Source organism: Dipodomys spectabilis, unplaced genomic scaffold (assembly GCF_019054845.1).
Source record: "Dipodomys spectabilis isolate Male_0828 unplaced genomic scaffold, ASM1905484v1 ptg000043l, whole genome shotgun sequence".
In the NCBI taxonomy this organism is placed as follows: Eukaryota; Metazoa; Chordata; class Mammalia; order Rodentia; family Heteromyidae; genus Dipodomys; species Dipodomys spectabilis.
In genome coordinates, this window is record NW_024870720.1 from 7485976 (window position 1) to 7505465 (window position 19490).

Consider the following 19490-nt stretch of genomic DNA (forward strand, 5'->3'; position numbering starts at 1 on the left):
TTTCTGGTGGTTAATTGGAGATAAATAATCTCACAGACTTTCCTGCCTGGGCTGATTTCCAACCACAATCCTCAGATCTCAGCCTCCTGAGTAGCTAGGATTACAGCCATGAACTATCAGTGCCCTGCTAACTTCAGGGTCTTTGGTGTTTTATTGGAGGGAAAAAAAATCTCAGACTTTCTGTACAGGTTAGTTTTGAGCCCAGATCCTCAGATCACAGCCTCTCAAGTAGGTAAGATTACAACCGTGAGCCACCAGCATTGAAGACTACTTTGATATATGAAGAATGAATTGAGGTTGAAGATGTAAGAAAAAAGGATCTAGAAAGTAGATATTGTTTGCTAATATAACAAAAGAAAGTAGTTATGTTTTAGACAAATAGGACATCTGGAGGACGTACTACAGCACAGTTGGGTTGGTAGCTTTAGTGTTAATTGACTACAACTTTTTTTTTTTTAATCAACTTGTTTTTTTTCTGTTTTGAGACCAGATCCCGTTGTGTATATGGCCTTAAATTTACTGTGTAAAGTGCAGGCTAGCATTGGACTTGTCTTATTCTTCATCCACCTCCTGAGACCTAGAATTAAAAGTGTATGTCATTGCACCTATTTAATAGACTTACTTCTCACATTTAATATAATTTTTTCTTAGGGTTGTCTTGGGAATGTGACCTTTGCCTTTATTCTATCAAAATGGCTGTTAGCAGTCTTGACAACTAAACATCAGAAAGGTAGAGAGATAAGACACATGCCAACTGACTTCTGTCTCATTTTAAGAGCTTTCTTTGAAGTCCTAATGATTTTTGTTTTTACTTTTTGAAAACTGTGACTTTCATAATCTGAATTTGAGAAAAATAAGCAATATGAATTGGCTGAGCATATTGCTCCCAAGTTAAAAATCAGGATTTTATTAGTGAAAGAGAGAGACTACACACACATACACATAGACATACATACATATATATGCACACACACTTTTTTTTTCAGTCATGGGGCTTGAACTCTGGGCTTGGGCACTGTCCCTCAGCTCTTCAGCTCAAGGTGAGGAATCGAACCCAGGGCATCATGCATGCAAGGCAAGTGCTCTACCACTGAGCCACCTTCCCAGCCCCCTTATATATATTTTTAAATGTAAATATGATCTGATTATATGCCTAGTTTGGCCTCATACTTGTGATGTAACCTAGACTGCTTTAGGACAATCATTTGGTAAACCGAGGTTGCATATGCCACAATGACTCTTGTAGCTCTGGAATAGAGTTGAATTAGGGAGTTGAAGATACTGTAAAAGGTAAAGATAATAGAACCGTGTAGATATTAGAAGGACATCTATTTTCCACAACCATATCCCACTCCCTAACTCCCTAGGTTTGACTTTAGACCTGGGCACGCGCTGAACTTTTTTCTTAAGGCTAAGGCTCTACCACTTGTGCCATAGCTCCACTTCTGGATTTTTTTGGTGGTTAATTGGAAAGTCTGATGGACTTTCCTGCCCTGACTGTCTTTGAACTGCTATCCTCAGATTTCAGTCTCCAGGACACTTATTTTTTTTCTTTTGCTAATTTCTGAGATAGAGTATGGAGAGCGAGTTTTGAATTATGTGAAACTGCAAGAATTTATCTTTGTCATTTTTAGGCTTTTTTCTCCCCTTGCTGGTCCTGGAGTTTGAACTCAGGGCCTGGGCACTGTACTTGAGTGTCTCTGTGCTCAAGGTTAGGGTTCTACACTTGAGTTAGAGTACCATTTCCGGCCTTTTCTCTCTTTTTTTGGGGGGGGGGGAGGTCCGGTCGTGGGGCCTGAACTCTGGGCCTGGGCGCTGTCCCTCAGCTCTTCAGCTCAAGGCTAGCGCTCTACCACTTGAGCCACAGCGCCACCTCCGGCTTTTTTCTTTTTTTGCTGAGGAATCGAACCCAGGGCCTCAGGCATGCAAGGCAAGCACTCTACCACTGAGCCACCTTCCCAGCCCCCTGGCTTTTTCTCTTTATGTGGCACTGAGGAATTGAACCCAGGGCTTCAGGCTGCTAGGCAAGCACCCTACCACTAAGCCACATTCCTAGCCCTTATTTTTAGTTTTTTGTTTTTGATCCGTCGTGGGACTTGAACTCTGGGCCTGGGTGCTATCCCTGAGGCTCTTCAGCTCAAGGTGTTTACTCTACCACTTGAGCCACAGTGCCACGTCTGGTTTTCTGGTGGTTAATTGGAGAAAAGAGTCTCACAGACTTTCCTACCTGGGCTGGCTTTGAACTGTGATCCTTAGATCTCAGCCTTCTGAGTAGCTCAGATCACAGGCATGAGCCATTTGCGCCCTGCTCATTTTTAGATTTTAAAGTTAGTGGTTGAATATGTGAGACTGGAGAACTTAGGAGAAATTGTTTTAGAAAAAGAAGGATTCTATGGTGAAGTGTTTTTTTGTTTGTTTTTGTTTCTTGTTTTCTGGTCCCCTTGTACATTCTGAAGTTGGCCTGAGAGGAACCAATAGAAGACTGAGTGAGCTATTAATTATATTAAGAAAATCTGTAGTTTGTGTACTTGATGTTATTGAAGCCAAGAGAAGCAAAGTAGTCCATGTTATGCTGTGGAAAGTGGAAAATAATTATTGTATTTGGAACATGTTGATCATCTTTATCCTTGACAAGAATGTTCTTAATTGGAACAGAGTGTTAAAATTTTGGACTTAGGGTACCCATAGCTCATAACTGTAATGCTAACTACCATGAAGCTGATATCTGAGGATCACAGTTCCAAGCCAGCTGTGGACAAATCTGTGAGACTCTTATTGCCACTAAACCAGGAAAAAGCCACAAGTGAAAGAGTGGTGCAGTTGGTACTGCAATAGTACGAAGCCCTGGGTTCAAGTCCTAGTGTAGTACTGGCACAAGAAAATAAAATATAAAGGGGAAAACTGATTGGGATACATGTATCTATGTGAGAATGTCACGGTGAAACCTCTCTCCTTCCCCAGCCCCTCCCCTTCCTGTTTTTGTTGGTGGATGATAGTGGAAGAGCTTTGTGCAGAATGAAAAATTGGGCTCTAGGGGCTGGGAAGGTGGCTCAGTGGTAAAGCACTTGCCTTGCATGCATGAGGCCCTGGGTTCGATTCCTCAGCACCACATAAGCAAAAAGAAAAAAAGGCAGAAATGGCGCTGTGGCTAAAGTGGTAGAGTGCTAGCCTTGAGCTGAAGAGCTGAGGGACAGTGCCCAGGCCCAGAGTTGAGGCCCCATGGCCGGACCCAAAAAAGTATTTAAAAAAAAAAAAAAAAGAGAAAAATTGGGCTATGGATGTGCTCATGCCTGTCATATTAGCTGCTGAGGATCGCAGTTCAAAGCTAGCCTGTGCAGGAAAGAGGAAAGTCCATGAAACTCTTTAGCTCCAGTTAACCACCAGAAAACCAGAAGTGGCACTGTGGCTCAAAGTAGTAGTGTGCTATTTTTGAGTGCAGGCTCAGGGCAGCTCCCAAGCCCTGAGTTCAGCCCCCATGATCGACAAAAAACCCCCAAAAGTCTGAACCACCAAAAAGCCAGAAGTGGAACTGTGGGTCAAATGGTTATAGTGCCAGCCTTGAGTGAAAAAGCCTAAGAACCATTGCCCAGTACCTGTATTCCCTCACAAACAAAAAGTGATTGGCATGGTTGCTTGGGGAATTAAAGTGGCAAATAGGTTAACTCTGTTAAGGAGTTTTACTTTAGTAGGAAAGCCGAGAAGAGAGCCCATAGCTGGAGAACACTGGGTTTGGGGAGGGGGGGGTGGTCTTTAAGAAAACTTTGGTAGGCATTAGGGCGTTAGTGTGTTGATGGGCAAGTGATACTGACTATGCTAGAGGGTAATAACACCGCCCCTCCCACTATTGTCAGGAAAGGTGCAAAGTCCTTGAATGGAGGGGGAATGGTATTTGTAGCATCAGTGGATAATCTTTAATAGGAACAGAGTTACTTAGGGTAGTGTTAAACTTCCATTTGGGATTTGTGGTCTTCACTTAACATGAGACCAATTAATGATGGTTGTGTGTTTTCCTCTAGCTTTGGTGCTTGGGGCCAATACAGGAAGGTTTTTTTTTTTTTTTTAGTTAATTGAGAAGTGAGTTTAACTAGCTTTGGGGCTTTATGTACCATGAAGGAAGAAACATCAGGGTTATATATTACAAGAGGATGAGTGTAACAAATGTCTCTGGAATCTAAATTGAATAACAAGGGAAGTGAGGACATTAGAAATGGTTGATAATGAGAGATGGGTGACATTGGGACTTAACATTTCTGAATCTTGGGTTTGGGGTACTTGAACTTCAAGAAAGTTAGGAATCTGGAAATCTGGGATATATGAAATCATTTTTTGGGAAGGTATAGTTTTAGATGATGACAAAATAAGGTAATGAAAGTTTACAGTTTATAAATATTAGGAATATAAGACAATTCTTGCTTTTCTGTGAAAATTTAGAAAAATGGACATAGTTGATGGAAGTAAGCAACAGTTAATCATCAACCACTTTTAAAAAATTTATTGTAAAGATGCTGTACAAGAGATGAGATTTTTTTTTTTTTTTTCTGGTTGCGGGCTCTGAACTCAGGGCCTGGGCGCTGTCCCTCAGCTCTTCAGCTCAAGGCTAGTGCTCTACCACTTGAGCCACAAAGCCACTTCTGGCTTTTTCTGCTAGTATGGTGCTGAGGAATTGAACCCAGGGCCTCATGCATGCAAGGCAAGCATTCTACCACTGAGCCAGCCCCTCCCCCGCCCCCATATTTTTTTGGTTGGTCATGGGTCTTGAACTCTGGGCCTGGATGCTGTCCCTGAGCTCTTCAGCTCAAGGCTAGCACTTGAGCCACAGCCCCACTTTTAGCTTTTTCTGTTTATGTGGTGTTGAGGAATTGAACCCAGGGCCTCATGCATGTGAGGCAAGCACTGTACCACTGAGCCACCTTCCCAGATTCTCCCTCCCCCCCTTTTTTTTGGTGCTGGTTCTGGAGTTTGGAAGTTCTAGAACTAGGCTGGCTTCTGATCTCAGCCTCCTCAGTAGCTAGGATTACAAGCAAGTCACCACAGCACCTGGTTATTTTTGTGTGGTCTAGGGCTTGAATTCACGGCCCAGTCTCTATGTCTTAGGTTTTCACTCAAAGCTGGAGCTCTGTCCCTTGAGCCACAGCTCCACTTTTACTTTTTTGGTAGTTAATTGGAGATAAGAATTCTAATGAAGCCTAGCACCCATGGCTCACGCCTGTAATCCTAGCTACTCAGGAGGCTGAGATCTGAGGATCACGGTTCAAAGCCAGCCCGGGCAGGAAAATCTGTGAGACTCATATCTCCAATAAACCACTAGAAAAACCAGAAGTGGTGCTGTGGCTTAAGTGGTAGAATGCTCACCTTGAGCTGAAGAGCACAGGGACAGCGCCCAAGCCCAGAGTTAAAGCCCCACGACCGACCAAAAAAAAAAAAAAGAGTTCTAATGAAGCTGAATGCCAATGGCTCACTGGAGCTTTGATGAACTTCATGCATCCAAATGAGTATAATCAATACTGAAAAGCATTTTATGATGTCAGTATATATAAAATCTGTTTAGTGTCATTTGTCATAGGAGTGTGATGAAAGATTTAAGCATGTCTATTTTTTTCTTTTTTTGCCAGTCCTGGGCCTTGAAGTCTGGGCTGGGCACTGTCCTTGAACTTCTTTTGTTCAAGGCTAGCATTCCACCACTTGAGCCATAGCACCACTTCCAGCTTTTTCTGTATATGTGGTACTGAGCAATTGAACCCAGGGCTTCATGCGTGAGAGGCAAGTCCTCTACCACTAAGCCACATTCCCAGCCCACATCTCTGCTTTTATTTTATCTAGCCAGTTGTGGGACTTGAACTCAGGGCCTGGACACTGCCCCCGAGCTTCTTTTGCTCAAAGCTAGCACTCTACTACTTGAGCCACAGCACCACTGGCTTTTTCTATTTATGTGGTACTGAGGAATTGAACCCAAGGCTTCAGGGCTTCATGTATGCCAGGTCAGCATTCTACCACTAAGCCCCATTCCCAGCCCTTATTTTATTTTTTTAAAATACTAGTCCTGGGGCTTCAACTCAGAGCCTAGGCACTGTCCCTGAGCTTTTTTTGTTCAAGACAGTGTTTTATAACTTAAGCCACAGTTCCACTTCCAACTTTTTGCTGGTTTATTGGAGATAAAAGTCACAGACGATCTTCAGATCTCAGCCTCTTGACTAGGTAGGAATAAGGTAAGAGCCACTGGTGCTCTGCCAGATTAATTTGATTAAGAATTTAAAGCATATAAACACATGTCAAACTAAAATTTAATTTTTGATCTTACAGTGTTTATAAAATTTCTGAGAGTTGTGGTTTGTCTTTGTGTGTGTATACATTCTCATACTGGGTATTGAACTCAGGGCCTCATGTCTCACTTGGCTGTCTCTGATCAAAGCTAGCACTCTACCACTTGAGCTTCACTTTCCTTCATAGTCTGGCTTCAGATGCTGATTCTCAGATCTCAGTCTCCTGAGTAGCTAAGGTTACAGAGGTGAGCCAGTGGTGTCCAGCTACATTATTGTAAATTTTCAGAGCTTTTGTGTTGCAAAACTAGATCTGTACAACACCCCAGAGATTGGCAGGTTTCACTGACTAGATACTTTATTTAAATAGAATCATGCAAATATATATATAGAGAGAGATAGGTAATACATATTGCCAGTCCTAGGGCTTGAACTTAGGGTTTGAGCACTGTCCCTGGTCTTTTTTTGCTTGGGGTTAGCAATCTTTTTTTTTTTTTTTTTGTCGTGAGGCTTGAACTCTGGGCCTGAACACTGTTCCTCAGCTCTTCAGCTCAAGGTGAGCGCTCTACCACTTGAGCTACAATGCCACTTCCGGTTTTCTGGTGGTTTATTGGAGATAAGAGTTTCACGACTTTCCTGTCCGGGCTGGCTTCGAACCTCGATCCTCAGATCTCAGCCTTCTAAGTAGCTAGGATTACAGGCGTGAGTCACTGGTGCCCAGTCAGGGGTTAGCACTCTTACCACTTGAGCCACTGCGTCACTTCCGGCTTTTTCTGTGTATGTAGCACTGAGAAATCAAATTCAGGGCTTCATGCATGCTAGGCAAGCACTCTTACCACTAAGCCACATTCCCAACCCTCATGCAGTATTTTTATTTTTTACTATTAACATAATGTCCTCAAGGCTCACCTGTATTTGTCATCTTTTCTTTTTGCCATATTTTGTTCATTTATTTAGCTGTCAGTGGATACTTGGATTGCTCTATCTTTCAGCTATTGTGAATAGACAATTATCTCTTAGACATTGCTTTAATTGTTTTGAGTGTATACTCTCAAGTGGAATTTCTGGATCATATAATTCTGTTTTCATTCCTTTGATGAACTATCATGTTTTACATAGTGGTCACATCATTTTACATCTCTGTGAGCAGCATACAAAAGTGCCATTTACTTTGCTAACATTGATATTTTTGTACTTTTTGATAATGGACATCCTTGTGGTGGGAGATAATTTTTTTTTTCCTGGTCCTGGGCTTGAACCCAGGTCCTGGCTACTGTCCCTGAGCACTCTACCACTTGAGCCACAGTGCGACTTCCAGCCTTTTTTGTTAGAGACAGACTTTCCTGCCTGGGCTGGCTTCAAACCCTGATCCTCAGCTAGGATTACAGGTGTAAGCCACTTGCACCCAGCTTCATTTTGTAGTTTTTTTTGTTTTTGTTGGTCTTGGGGCTTGAACCTCAGAGCCTGGGTTCTGTATCTGAGCTCTTTTGCTCAAAGCTGAGAGATCTACCACTTTGAGCCACAGTGCCACTTCAGGTTTTCTGAGTCTCATGGATGTTCCTGCCTGGGCTGACTTTGAACCATGAGCCTTAGAGCTCAGCTTCCAGAGTGGCTAGGATTACAGACATAGGAGCCACAAGGGCATGGCCATTTTGTGATTTTGATTAACATTTTCCTAATAATCAGTGATGCAGTAATATTGAATATCTTTTCACATCGTTTGTTGGTCATTTTTGTATCATAGAGAAATATTATATATTTAACTTATATTACTTATGTAATAGGTAATATGTGCATAGTTTATCTGTTTGAACTCAGGGTTGCTGAACAACTGCTAGGCAGGCACCATACTTGGGAAATATTCCTGTAGCCCCTAAATTGGTTTTTGTTGTTACTAGGTTTTAAGGTTTTATTTTTATTTATTTTCTTTTGTCGGTTGTGGGTTTTAAACTCTTGAGTCTCTGAGCTGTCAGTCAGCTCTTCAGCTCACTCTACCACTTGAGCCACAGCACCACTTCCAATTTTCTGGTGGTTAATTGGAGATAAGAGTCTCACAGACTTTCCTGCCTAGGCTAGCTTCCAGCTGCAATCCTCAGATCTCAGCCTCCTGAGTAGCTAAGATTATAAGCATGAGCAACGGTGCCTAGCCTTGTTGGGTTTGTTTTTTGGGAGGAGTATTGGGATCAAACCCAGGAAGTTACACTTGCCTTACTAGAGAAGCACTTTGCTACTGAGCTATATATCCTTCCTTCCTTCAAACTATGTTTTTCTGCTTAAAGTTTTTCCCTGTGCGCTCTCTCTCTCTCTCTCTCTCTCTCTCTCTCTCTCTCTCTCTCTCTCTCTCTCTCTCTGTCTCTCTCTGTCTCTCTCTGTCTCTCTCTCTCTCTTTCTTAGTCATGGAGCTTGAACTCAGGGCCTGGGTACTGTCATTATACTCTTTTGCTCAAGGCTAGCTAATGTTCTACCACTTTGAGCTGTAGTGCCACTTCCAATTTTCTAGTAGTTAATTGGACATGAGTCTCATGGACTTTCCTCCCTGGCTGGCCTTGAACCGTGATCCTCAGCCCTTAACCTTCTGAGTTTGCTAAGATTACAGGGATGAACCACCAGCTTTACTTGGGTCTTAAAAAAATTTTTTTTGGGGGGGCTGAGAAGGTGGCTCAGTAGTAGAGTGCTTGTCTTGCATGTATGAGGCCCTGGCTTCGATTCCTCGGCACTACATAGCAGAAAAAGCCGGAAGTGGCACTATGGCTCAAGTGATAGAGTGCTAGCCTTCATCTGAAGATCTGAGGGACAGCGCCCAGGCCCAGAGTTCAGGCCCCATGACCGACAAAAAAAAAAAAGTTATTTCTGTATCTTACTATATTCATTTGTGTATTTATTGTGCTGGTGCTGGAGCTTGCACTCAGGGCCTTGTGTTTCTTTTATTCTAGGCTGATGCTATATAACACTTGAGCTACAATTCCACTTGTCTTTTTGCTAGTTAGTTGGAGATAAGTCTCTCAGTTCACTTTCTTGTACGTAATAGACCTTAGTATTACTCAAAATAATTTTGGAGATTTTTTTTCCTCAGAATTGACCTTGGAATATATTGGAATTGTTCTTTTATTTTTTAGTATATTGGAGATTGAAGCTGGGTCTTCCGGTGTGCTAATAAGCACACACTGAATGTACTCTCTATCTGATTTTTTATTGTTCATAAAGGTGATGTACAAAGGGTTACAATTATGTATGTCAGGTAAAGAACACTTTTTTTGACCAGGTCACTCCTTCCCTCCCAGCTCTCCCCTCCCATCCTCACTCACAAAGTTGTAAAGGCTCATTTTCCTCAGTGTCTAGTAAGTACCACTTCTGCGGTTGTTCACACTCTGTCCCTCCATTTCTGTACTTCCCCTTACCCTCCCAACGACAGATAAATGAATAAACAAGACAAAAAGAAAACAAAAATATCAATGGAAAAAATACTCTTATTTCTATTTCCTTGAGTTCATTTTGATAAACATTATTTTATATGATCAGAGACACATAGGCATTGGGCCTTTGTGTTCCAGTCCTTAGAGTATCCTCCTTTGGTCTCACTGTGTGGGACTAGATTCCTGTCTTTCCTGTATTATAAGTGGTTTTTGATCCAGGTGAACAACAGGAAAAAAGATGTCTTCCTGTGCTGTTGAACTGAATAGTTTATTAAAAAAAAAAACAACTAAGCCGGGCGCTGGTGGCTCACGCCTGTAATCCTAGCTACTCAGGAGGCTGAGATCTGAGGATCGCGGTTCAAAGCCAGCCCGGGCAGGAGAGACCGTGAGACTCCTATCTCCAATAAACCACCAGAAAACCGGAAGTGGCACTGTAGCTCAAGTGGTAGAGCGCTCGCCTTGAGCTGAAGAGCTGAGGGACAGCGCCCAGGCCCAGAGTTCAAGCTCCACGACCGACAAAAAAAAAAACAAAAAAAATCAAACAACTAACTTTGTAGCTATATCCTCATAGAAGTTTGTTTTGTGTGTGTGAAAATACCGTACAGAAGGGTTACAATTACGTAAGCAAGGTAATGAGTACATTTAATGCCACATGGAGCTCCGATGGCTCCCATGCCTGTAATCTTCACTACTGAGGAAGCTGAGATCTGAAGCAGGAAAACTAAGACTCTTATCTCCAATAAATTTACTCACTAAAAAATGCTGGAAGTGGTGCTATGGCTCAAGTAGCCTTTAGCACAAAGAGGCTCAGGGACAGCACCCAGGCCCAGGACTGGCAAAAAAAAAAAGAATAAAAATTGTAATGCCACAATAGCACAGTTGTTCAAGGTTTTCCCCAGAAGCCTATTTGGTTATTAAAATCATTAAAATGAATAACACATTGTTACTTATTTATGTCAAGAAAATAAGAAATAAATTTGATAAAATACAGCTTTGAAATGTTTTTTTAAAAATTTACATTGAGGGCTGGGAATCCGGTGGCTCAGTGGTAGAGCACTTGCCTTGCATGCATGAGGTCCTGGGTTTGATTCCTCAGCACCACATAAGCAGAAAAAAGCTGTTAAGTGGCGCTGTGGCTCAAGTGGTAGAGTGCTAACCTTGAGCTGAAGAGCTGAGGGACAGCGCCTAGGCCCAGAGTTCAAGCCCACGACCAGACCCCCCCCCAAAAAAAAAGTTGTTTTTTTTTTACATTGACATTATCTTGCCCATGTAATTGTAACCCCTGTGTATGGTATTTTCACAATAAAAAAAATTACATTGATAATGCAGTGGGTAATCAACTTCTGTTTAAGAGACATTTAATTTTGAGACAGTTACATAGTAATAAACTTGAGATCTTGATGTTAGGTGGCATAGCTGGGTTAATAATACAAGCAAGTGACAGAAAGAGAATTCAGCTCACATATGTTTGATTCCACAGGCTGTACCTTTTCTAAAACTCACCTTTTCCATTTTCCATGACTTATGTTTCTGAGACTTTATGCTAGGTTTTGTCAGTAGAGGTATTTGTTTTACATTGCAAATACTTGTTAAATCAAAATAGTGAGGTGAAAGGATAATTGCTACTTGATCAAAAATTGAGCTGTGCAGAACCACCCTATATTTAACTTGATTTTTCTTTTTCTTTTTAGTATTAGAGGCTCTACTGTAGACAATGTATAGCATGTGTTTATAATATCATTCATCATGATGGTAGTACTTTCTTGAGCTGACTTTTTTTTTTTTGGTCAGTTTTGAAGCTTAAACACAGGGCCTGAGGCTGTCCTGAGCTGCTAGTTTTTTTTTGTTTTTCTTTTGTTTTTTCAAGGCTAGTGGTCTCTCTTTAGTACTCCTACTCCACTTATGGTTTTCTGGTGGCTAATTGGAAGTAAGAGTCCTACGGCCTTTCCTGCCCTGGCTGGCTTTGCACTGGGATCCTCAAATCTCAGCCTTCTGAGTAGCTAGGATTATAAGCATGAGCTAGCTTTTTTCTGTAAACTTTTTATATGTACACAAAGGATGGTTTTTCAGTGGAGGGAAAGTTGTATTTGGTGATGATAAATATGGACAGAAATAAGGACAGATGGATTAAAATAGTTTAGCATCTTACTAACCATAGAATTGGGATAATGCCAGAAAGCAGCCTTTCTAATCTTCATTGTTGTCTCTTTCCCAAAACTTTCCCAAAAGAGATCTTGTAGTACTCTTAACATTTTAGTACTATTTACTTTCAATTTACAGTGGAGATTAGGGTAGCTGTAGAGATCTTTGAAAGCATTGATGAAGATATGCAAGATCTAATAATTATTTTATTTAGAAATCTTAATATTTTTATTTTTATATACAGTGGACAAAGTATTTTTACTTTTTTAAAAATTTTTTGGTTGTGAGGCTTGAACTCGAGACCCAGGTGTTGTCCCTGAGCTCTTTTGCACAAGACTAACAATCTGCCACTTTTTGGGCCACAATACCACTTCTGGTTTTATGGTAGTTATTTGTAGATAGGAGTCTTAAGGCCTTTTCTGCCTGGGCTGGCTTCCAATGTGATTCTCAGATCCTAGCCTCTTGAGTAGCTAGGATTACAAGTGTACCTCGCTATCTAGCCCCTTTTTGTGTTGGTTATTGCTGTATTTTTTTGTAATTTTTAAAATTATTATTATAAAGTTGATGTACAGAGAGATTACAGTTACATGAGTCAAGTAAAGAGTACATTTCTTTTTGGACAATGTCACCCCTTCTCTTGCTCTCCCAGTCTTTCCCTCCTGCCCCCACCCACAAGTTGTATAGTTCATTTTCAACATAGTGTCTACTGGGTATCACTTGGGCATTTGTTCAGCTTTTGTCCCTCCATTTCTGTGCTTCCCCTTATCCTCCCAAAGACATACAAATTACATTGGTTATTTTTGAGGTATGATCTTCATTTATGTCTGTGTGGTCTGGGCTGTAATTGTATCTCCCGTTTCTAGGGATGACAAGCATATACTACTGTATCTAGTCCTTTGTTGAAAATCCATACACTTCCAGAATTGGCCTCATACCACGATTTTCTGAGAACTTCTATGTCTTGCCCTAAGTGGCTTTTTTTGGTTGGTCGTGATCCTTGAACCTTGGGCTCTGCCCCTGAGCTTTTATACTCAAGGCTAGTGCTCTACAACTTTGAGCCACAGCTCTACTTGCAGTTTTCTGGTGGTTAAGTGGAGATCAGAGTCTGACAGAATTGGAAGCCCCGCAGGCCTAGCTGCTAAGTGGTTTTTTAATAACTAAATTTTCCTGATGGTGTGGACAGAACTCCAGAGAGTCTGGTGATAAAGTATTTTATTGGCCAGCTTCACTGGAGTATATCTATTCCTTTGCATCTAATATACATAGAGTCAAACATAAAATAAGTTCTCTACTATTTCTCTATTAACAGTCTGGTAAAGTTTGGCTGAAGGCATCTCAAGTGTTGAGTTGCCTGCCTATGCTAGTGTGAGGCACTAAGTTCAAACCCCAGAACCAGAAAAATTTCTTTAAAAATCAAATTTTTCTGTAGAGCCAACAAACTATTGTAGTGTTGTTCAAAGTGGGATTCTTTTATGAAAAAAATCAAAGCTAAAATTTCTTCTTAATTTTAAATATTAAAACTTGGCTAATTTAATTTTAGTACAGCAGATAAAAAACATGAAAAAGGGGTTTCAAATTTTTTATAGATATTTTAAAACAAGCTTTTTTTCTTGTTGATATAACTAACATTTATTTTCTGTTTATTTTTAAGACGAGCAAAAATCAAATTAAAGTAGATCTTGTAGATGAGAATTTTACAGAATTAAGAGGAGAAATAGCAGGACCTCCAGACACACCATATGAAGGCAAGTACTTTTTTTCTGTATCAAAATATTGTGCGTATTAGAAATTATCTAAAACATCAAATCAAAATAATCTTGAGCATCTATAAAATACATGAAAGATGACTTCATTTGGCTTAGAATGTATGTAGTTTTTAAAAACGAATACATTAGGGCACCTAGACTGAACTAATTTTTCTTACTGAATTTTAGCTATTATATTTTCTTTCCCCAAAATAGATTTAGTAGAAACAAGTTACAGGTCATGTCATATAGGTTAAAATTTAATAATACAAAACATAGAATGTTGTCTCTTAATTTTAATAGACTGTATTCAGTTACCTTCATATGGTATTTATAACCAATCTTTCCTTAAATTTGACTAATGCTTTTATTTTAGAAGCACCTCTCCCTTGTTTGTCATGTAGCGTTTCGTTTGCTAATATATTCACACAGGTGTAGCCTAAATACTTTATTTAAGAAAGTTTTGAGTGGTCATTTTAAGATGTATAGAAAAGGAAATAATCTGCTGAATTTCATTTTCACAAATTGAGTTTCTAGCTACTTTAAACTATGGAATTGGTTACAGGAAGCAACTTTTATCGTCATTTAATTTATTAGGCAAAGCTTCATAAATATTGTAAATTTTGTGTTATAGGTAAACAAATATTCCTTGCATATACGTATACAAATATTTTCTTAATAGAAAACATATAGCAAAATATGTGGTAGCTCTTACTTACACAAGCCTTATATTCATTTTCTTGCTCAGTTTTTACAATAAGTTTTGAGGTAAGTACAGCTATCAGTATAGATGAAGCAACTTAACTTCATAGAAATTAAATAATTTGCCTAAGGTTGGGACGTTGAAGTGACAGAGCTAGGATTTGACTAATAACCTTTGACTTCAAGGCCTATGCTTTTAATTGTTTTCTGTTTTTATGTAAATCAGGATTGACTGAAGTTTAGCGCTCCTGGGTATTTATGACTACTTTGAATGTGGGTAGACTACTTTGAATGTGGGTGGTTTTTTTTGGTTTTGTTTTGGCCAGTCCTGGGACTTGAACCCACCTGGGCGCACTGTTCCTGAGCTTCTCTAGTTCAAGGCTAGCACTCTTATCACTTGAACCACAGCACCACTTCTGGCTTTTTTATGTGGTACTAAGGAATCAAACCCAGGGCTTCATTCATGCTAGGCAAGCACTGTACCACTAAGACACATTCCCAGCCCTGATATCTGTAATTTTTTTTTTTCTTTTTATCCCCAGTCTTAGGGTTAGAACTCAGGGTCTGGGCACTGCCCCTGAGCTTCTTTAGCTTAAGGCTATACCATGTGAGCCTCAGTGCCCCTTCTAACTTGTTCTGTTTATGTGGTACTGAGGAATAAACCCAGGGCTTTATGCATGTTAGGCAAGTACTCTGCCACTAAGCCACATTCTAAGGTCTCCATAATTCCAACATAATTTTTACCAAAGAAATCATTTTTTGGGGGGAGGGGGTGTCCGGTTGTGGGGCCTGAACTCTGGGCCTGGGCACTGTCCCTCAGCTCTTCAGCTCAAGGCTAGCGTGCTAACACTTGAGCCACAGCGCCACTTCCGGCTTTTTTCTTTTTGTTTATGTGGTGCTGAGGAATTGAATCCAGGGCCTCAGGCATGCATGGCAAGCGCTCTACCACTGAGCCACCTTCCCAGCCCCATGAAATCATTTATTTTTTGGTGCCAGTCCTGAGGCTTGAACTCTGGGCCTGGGTGCTGTCCCTAAGTCTCTTTGCACTCAATGCTAGTGCTCTACCATTTGAGCCATAGCACTAATTCCAGCCTTTTCTGAGTAGTTTATTGGAGATGAGCAAGTCTCGTGGATTTTCCTCTCTGGGCTGGCTTTGAACCATTATCATCAGATCTTGGCCTCCTGGATTGCAGATGTGAGCTACTGGTGTCTGGCTATGTTTTTGTTTTTCTTATTCTTTCTCTTTCTCTCTTTTCTTCCTTCTTTCCTCCTCCCCTCCCATCCCCTCCCCTTCTTTCTTTTTTTGTTCCTGTCCTTGGGTTTGAACTCATCTCAGGCACTGTCCCTGAACTTGTTTTTGCTCAAAGCCAGCACTCTATTACTTGAGGCACAGCTCTTATTTCTAGCTGTTTTGGTGCTTAATTGGAGATGAGATTCATGAACTTCCTACCCAGCTGGCTTCAAACTAAGATCTTCAGATTTTAGCCTTCTGAGTTGGTAGGATTATAGAGGGCTAGGAAAAAAAAATTTTTTCCTATGCGGATCCTAGGGCTTGAACTTAGAAACTGCATACTGTCCTTTGCTTTTTTTGCTTAAGGCTAGTGTTTTATCACTTAAACCACACATCCAATTTGATTTTTTGCTGGTTGGAGATACAAGTCTCACAGACTTTTCTGTCCAGGCTGGCCTCAGTCTACCATCCTCAGAGCTCTGGCTAGCTAAGATTACAGGTGTGAGCTACCACTGCCTGCAGAGTTTAGGAATTTCTAATATTGGAAGCCATTCATTTATTCATTGGTGTTGGTATCAGACTCGGGGTCCTGTGTTAGATAAGTGCTCTGCTACTGTCCCAAGTTTACCTACTTCATTCAGCCTGGGAACCTATTCTTAAAACTGAACATAAGGGCATGTTGATTGTAGTTCTTGCTATTTGGGGGAAAGTTTGACAAGGAGAATTTGAACCCCAGGGGTTTAAGGCTAGCCTGGGCCTCATTAGAAAATGACAGACCTCCACATGTATTCTCCCCCTCCACCCCTTGTGGTAATGCTGGGGCTTGAACTCATGGCCTGCTGTATCTGAGCTTTTGTGCTCAAGGCACACTCTACAAGTTGAGCCACAGCTCCACTTCCAGCCTATGTGTATTCCAGCCTATGTATTCCCCCAGCTCCTGACCCCCAGCCCTACCATGTATTCTGAAAGAGATATTAAATAGTGAAGGCTATTGAATATAATCATAAAAATTCCTTAATTATCCTAATTATTCCTCAAAACGTAAATATTCTGTAGTGAAAGCTTTATTAAACTTTTATTGTTATACCTCTACTCTTAAGTGTTTATTAAATATATATGTATATGTATGAACATATACACTTATAAATTGTGTGTGTGTGTGTGTGCGTGTGTGCGGTTCCACTTCTGGCTTTTTGATGGTTAATTGGAGATAAGAGTATCACAGACTTTCTTACCTGGATTGGCTTTGTACTTCGATCCTTAGATTCTCAGCCTCCTGAATAGCTAAGATTATAGATTTGAGCCACTGATGCCCAGCAGTAGTTACCTTCTTTTTTATTTTGATAAATATTTTATATGATCAGAGACTTCGGGCATTGCACTTTTGTGTTCCCTCCCAGTATTTACTTTTTTTTTTTTTTTGCTTGTACTGGGCTTGAACTCTGGGTCTGGGTACTGACCCTGAGCTGCTTTTGCTCTACCACTTGAGCCACAGTGCCACTTCTGTTTTTGTTTTTGTTTTCCTGTCGTGGGGCTTGAACTCTGGGCCTGGGCACTATCCCTCAGCCTTCAGCTCAAGGCGAGCACTCTACCACTTGAGCCACAGTGCCACTTCCAGTTTTTGGACTAGTGTACTGGAGATAAGAGTCACAGAGTTTCCTGCCTGAGCTGGCTTTGAACCGTGATCTTCAGATCTCAGCCTCCTGAGTAGCTACAATTACAGGTCTGAGCCACCAGTGCTTTGCCTTCATATTTACTTTTAACAAATATGAAGTATTTATTTACTTTACTCATTTACTTTTAAGATATAAAGCATTTTCTGCAGTTTTATAAGAGGGAACATTTTGTTAATGGGTCATAAAGTCTTAGAATTGAAAGGTTTCTTAGAGTTAGGATTCTAATGCAGCCTCCCATCCAGTATAGAGCTTCTTTCCTTGCGTTTACTGAGAAGCAAGTTATCTTTCCCTTTAATAGTCAAGTTACCAGAAGCTGGATAGGCTTTTTATAAATACCTGGTTGGTTGCTGTAGAGAATTGAAAACAAATGTATTATTGTTTTCTCTTTATATACAGTTTTACTGGTTAAGTCTATTTTGTAAAGGTTTGCATTTTGTGTACCCTTTGTTGAGAAAGAAAAAATTATTTTTTGTTTTGTTTTATTTTTTGGCTGGTTGTGGGGCCTGAGTGCTGTCCCTCAGCTCTTTAGCTCAAGGCTAGCACTCTACCACTTGTGCCACAGCTCCACTTCTGGCTTTTTCTGCTTATGTGGTGCTGAGGAATCGAAGCCAGGGCCTCTACCACTGAGCCACCTTCTCAGCCCCTAGTTTTACTTTCATATTATTATTAGTTCCTATGTGGGGTTTGCGCTCATAGCCTGTCCTGTTCCTTAGCTTTTTCTGCTCAAGGGTAATTCCCTACCACTTCAACAGTTCCACTTTCACCTTTCTGGTAGTTAATTGAAGTTAAGATTTGCACAGACCTTCCTGGGCAGGCTTCACAGTGAAATCCTTATATTTCGGCCTCCTAAAATATCTAGGATTGCCCAGCTAATTCAGTGATTTTATGCCTGTCTCTTTTTTCATTCTTGGATTTTGTTTTTACATGTTTAACAAATTGTATTAAAGATAACTTAGGACATATGTTGAAAGATTAGGGCTTTTTTTTTTTTTAACATAATAGAGAACTAGCAAAAATAAATTGTTTTGTTCTTAGTTTTAGCATTACGTGAATCCTTTGTATGATACCTATCCCTTTATATCTGCTTTTTATTTCTTCGCCTATTTTTTCTGCTCTTATTTAGCAACTTAAAACAGCGTGGACTTGATAAAAAATGGAACCTCTATTCCACTAGTTGTCTTAATGAGATACGTGGCATTTGATTGTAGCTTTGATGTCTTCATGAATAACCCTGTGATTTATTCATTAACTAATGAGTTATATGTATATTTTAGATGGACAATAATGTTTTAGATATTTTTTGAGTTTTACTTTTAAAATTAACTTGTAATTGAATATGTAAAAAGATATTTGAAGAATTATCAATATATTTGATTTCATGTTTGAGTTGAGCAACATTATTTGTTCTTACCATTTTTTAGGAGGAAGATACCAACTAGAGATAAAAATACCAGAAACATACCCATTTAATCCCCCAAAGGTATTGTAACCCTATTTTTGTGCATGAACTTTTAAGACATGATATATTTCTTGACTTACCTAATACATACTTTAGAGCTCCTTAACTTTTGCAGCTTTTAAGAATTGTTTACAACTGTGATTAAATTTAATGTGGACAAGTTTCCAGTCAGTGACAAAGGGGCTTGCTTCTGAAATCATAATGAAAAGGAAGCTTACTCCAAGGCAACCTGTAATGACTTTGTATTGGAAAGTAATGTGCATCTGAAAAAGACTCAGACATGTTTATAAAACTTAAGAGTGTTGCTGGGCCCTGGTGGCTCATGCCTATAATTCTAGCTACTAAGGAAACTGAGATCTGAGTATCTTGGTTCAAAGCCAGACCAGGCAGGAAAGTCCATGAGGCTCTTATCTCCAATTAACCATCAGAAAACCGGAAGTGGCACTGTGGCTTAAGTGGTAGAGCGCTTGCCTTTAGCCCAAGACTTCAGGGACAGCACCTAGGCCCAGAGTTCAAGCCCCACAACTGACAAAAACCCACAAAAACTTGAGTGTTAACAGTTTTGAGATGGATTCTTTCCTCAAAAAATATTTGTTTTAAGGAAGAGTGTGTTGATTTTTCTTCATAAATTATTTGAAGGCTAGAGATGTAGGTCAGTGGTAGAACACTTGCCTACTTTTTTTTTTTTTTTTTTTTTTTTTTTTTTTGGGGTCCGGTCGTGGGGCCTAAACTCTGGGCCTGGGCCCTGTCCCTCAGCTCTTCAGCTCAAGGCAAGCACTCTACCACGAGCCACAGTGCCACTTCCGGTTTTCTAGTGGTTTATTGGAGATAAGATTCTCTCGGACTTTCCTGCTGGAGCTGGCTT

General features: G+C 40.3%; 1 protein-coding gene across 3 annotated transcripts in view; it reads left to right on the forward strand.

Moving 5' to 3' along the window:
• The window catches only part of Ube2k (ubiquitin conjugating enzyme E2 K), a 53695-nt gene that overhangs the window by 13186 nt on the left and 21019 nt on the right, over positions 1 to 19490 (forward strand). The window contains exons 2-3 of one of the 3 annotated variants that reach the window (XM_042678055.1): positions 13464 to 13557; positions 18588 to 18646. The exons of 1 other annotated variant lie outside the window; for it this stretch is intronic. In XM_042678055.1, the coding sequence (XP_042533989.1) occupies positions 13464 to 13557; positions 18588 to 18646 (153 nt within the window). The remainder of the gene's footprint in view (positions 1 to 13463; positions 13558 to 18587; positions 18647 to 19490) is intronic. One more of the 3 variants, XM_042678057.1, reaches the window with a different exon arrangement.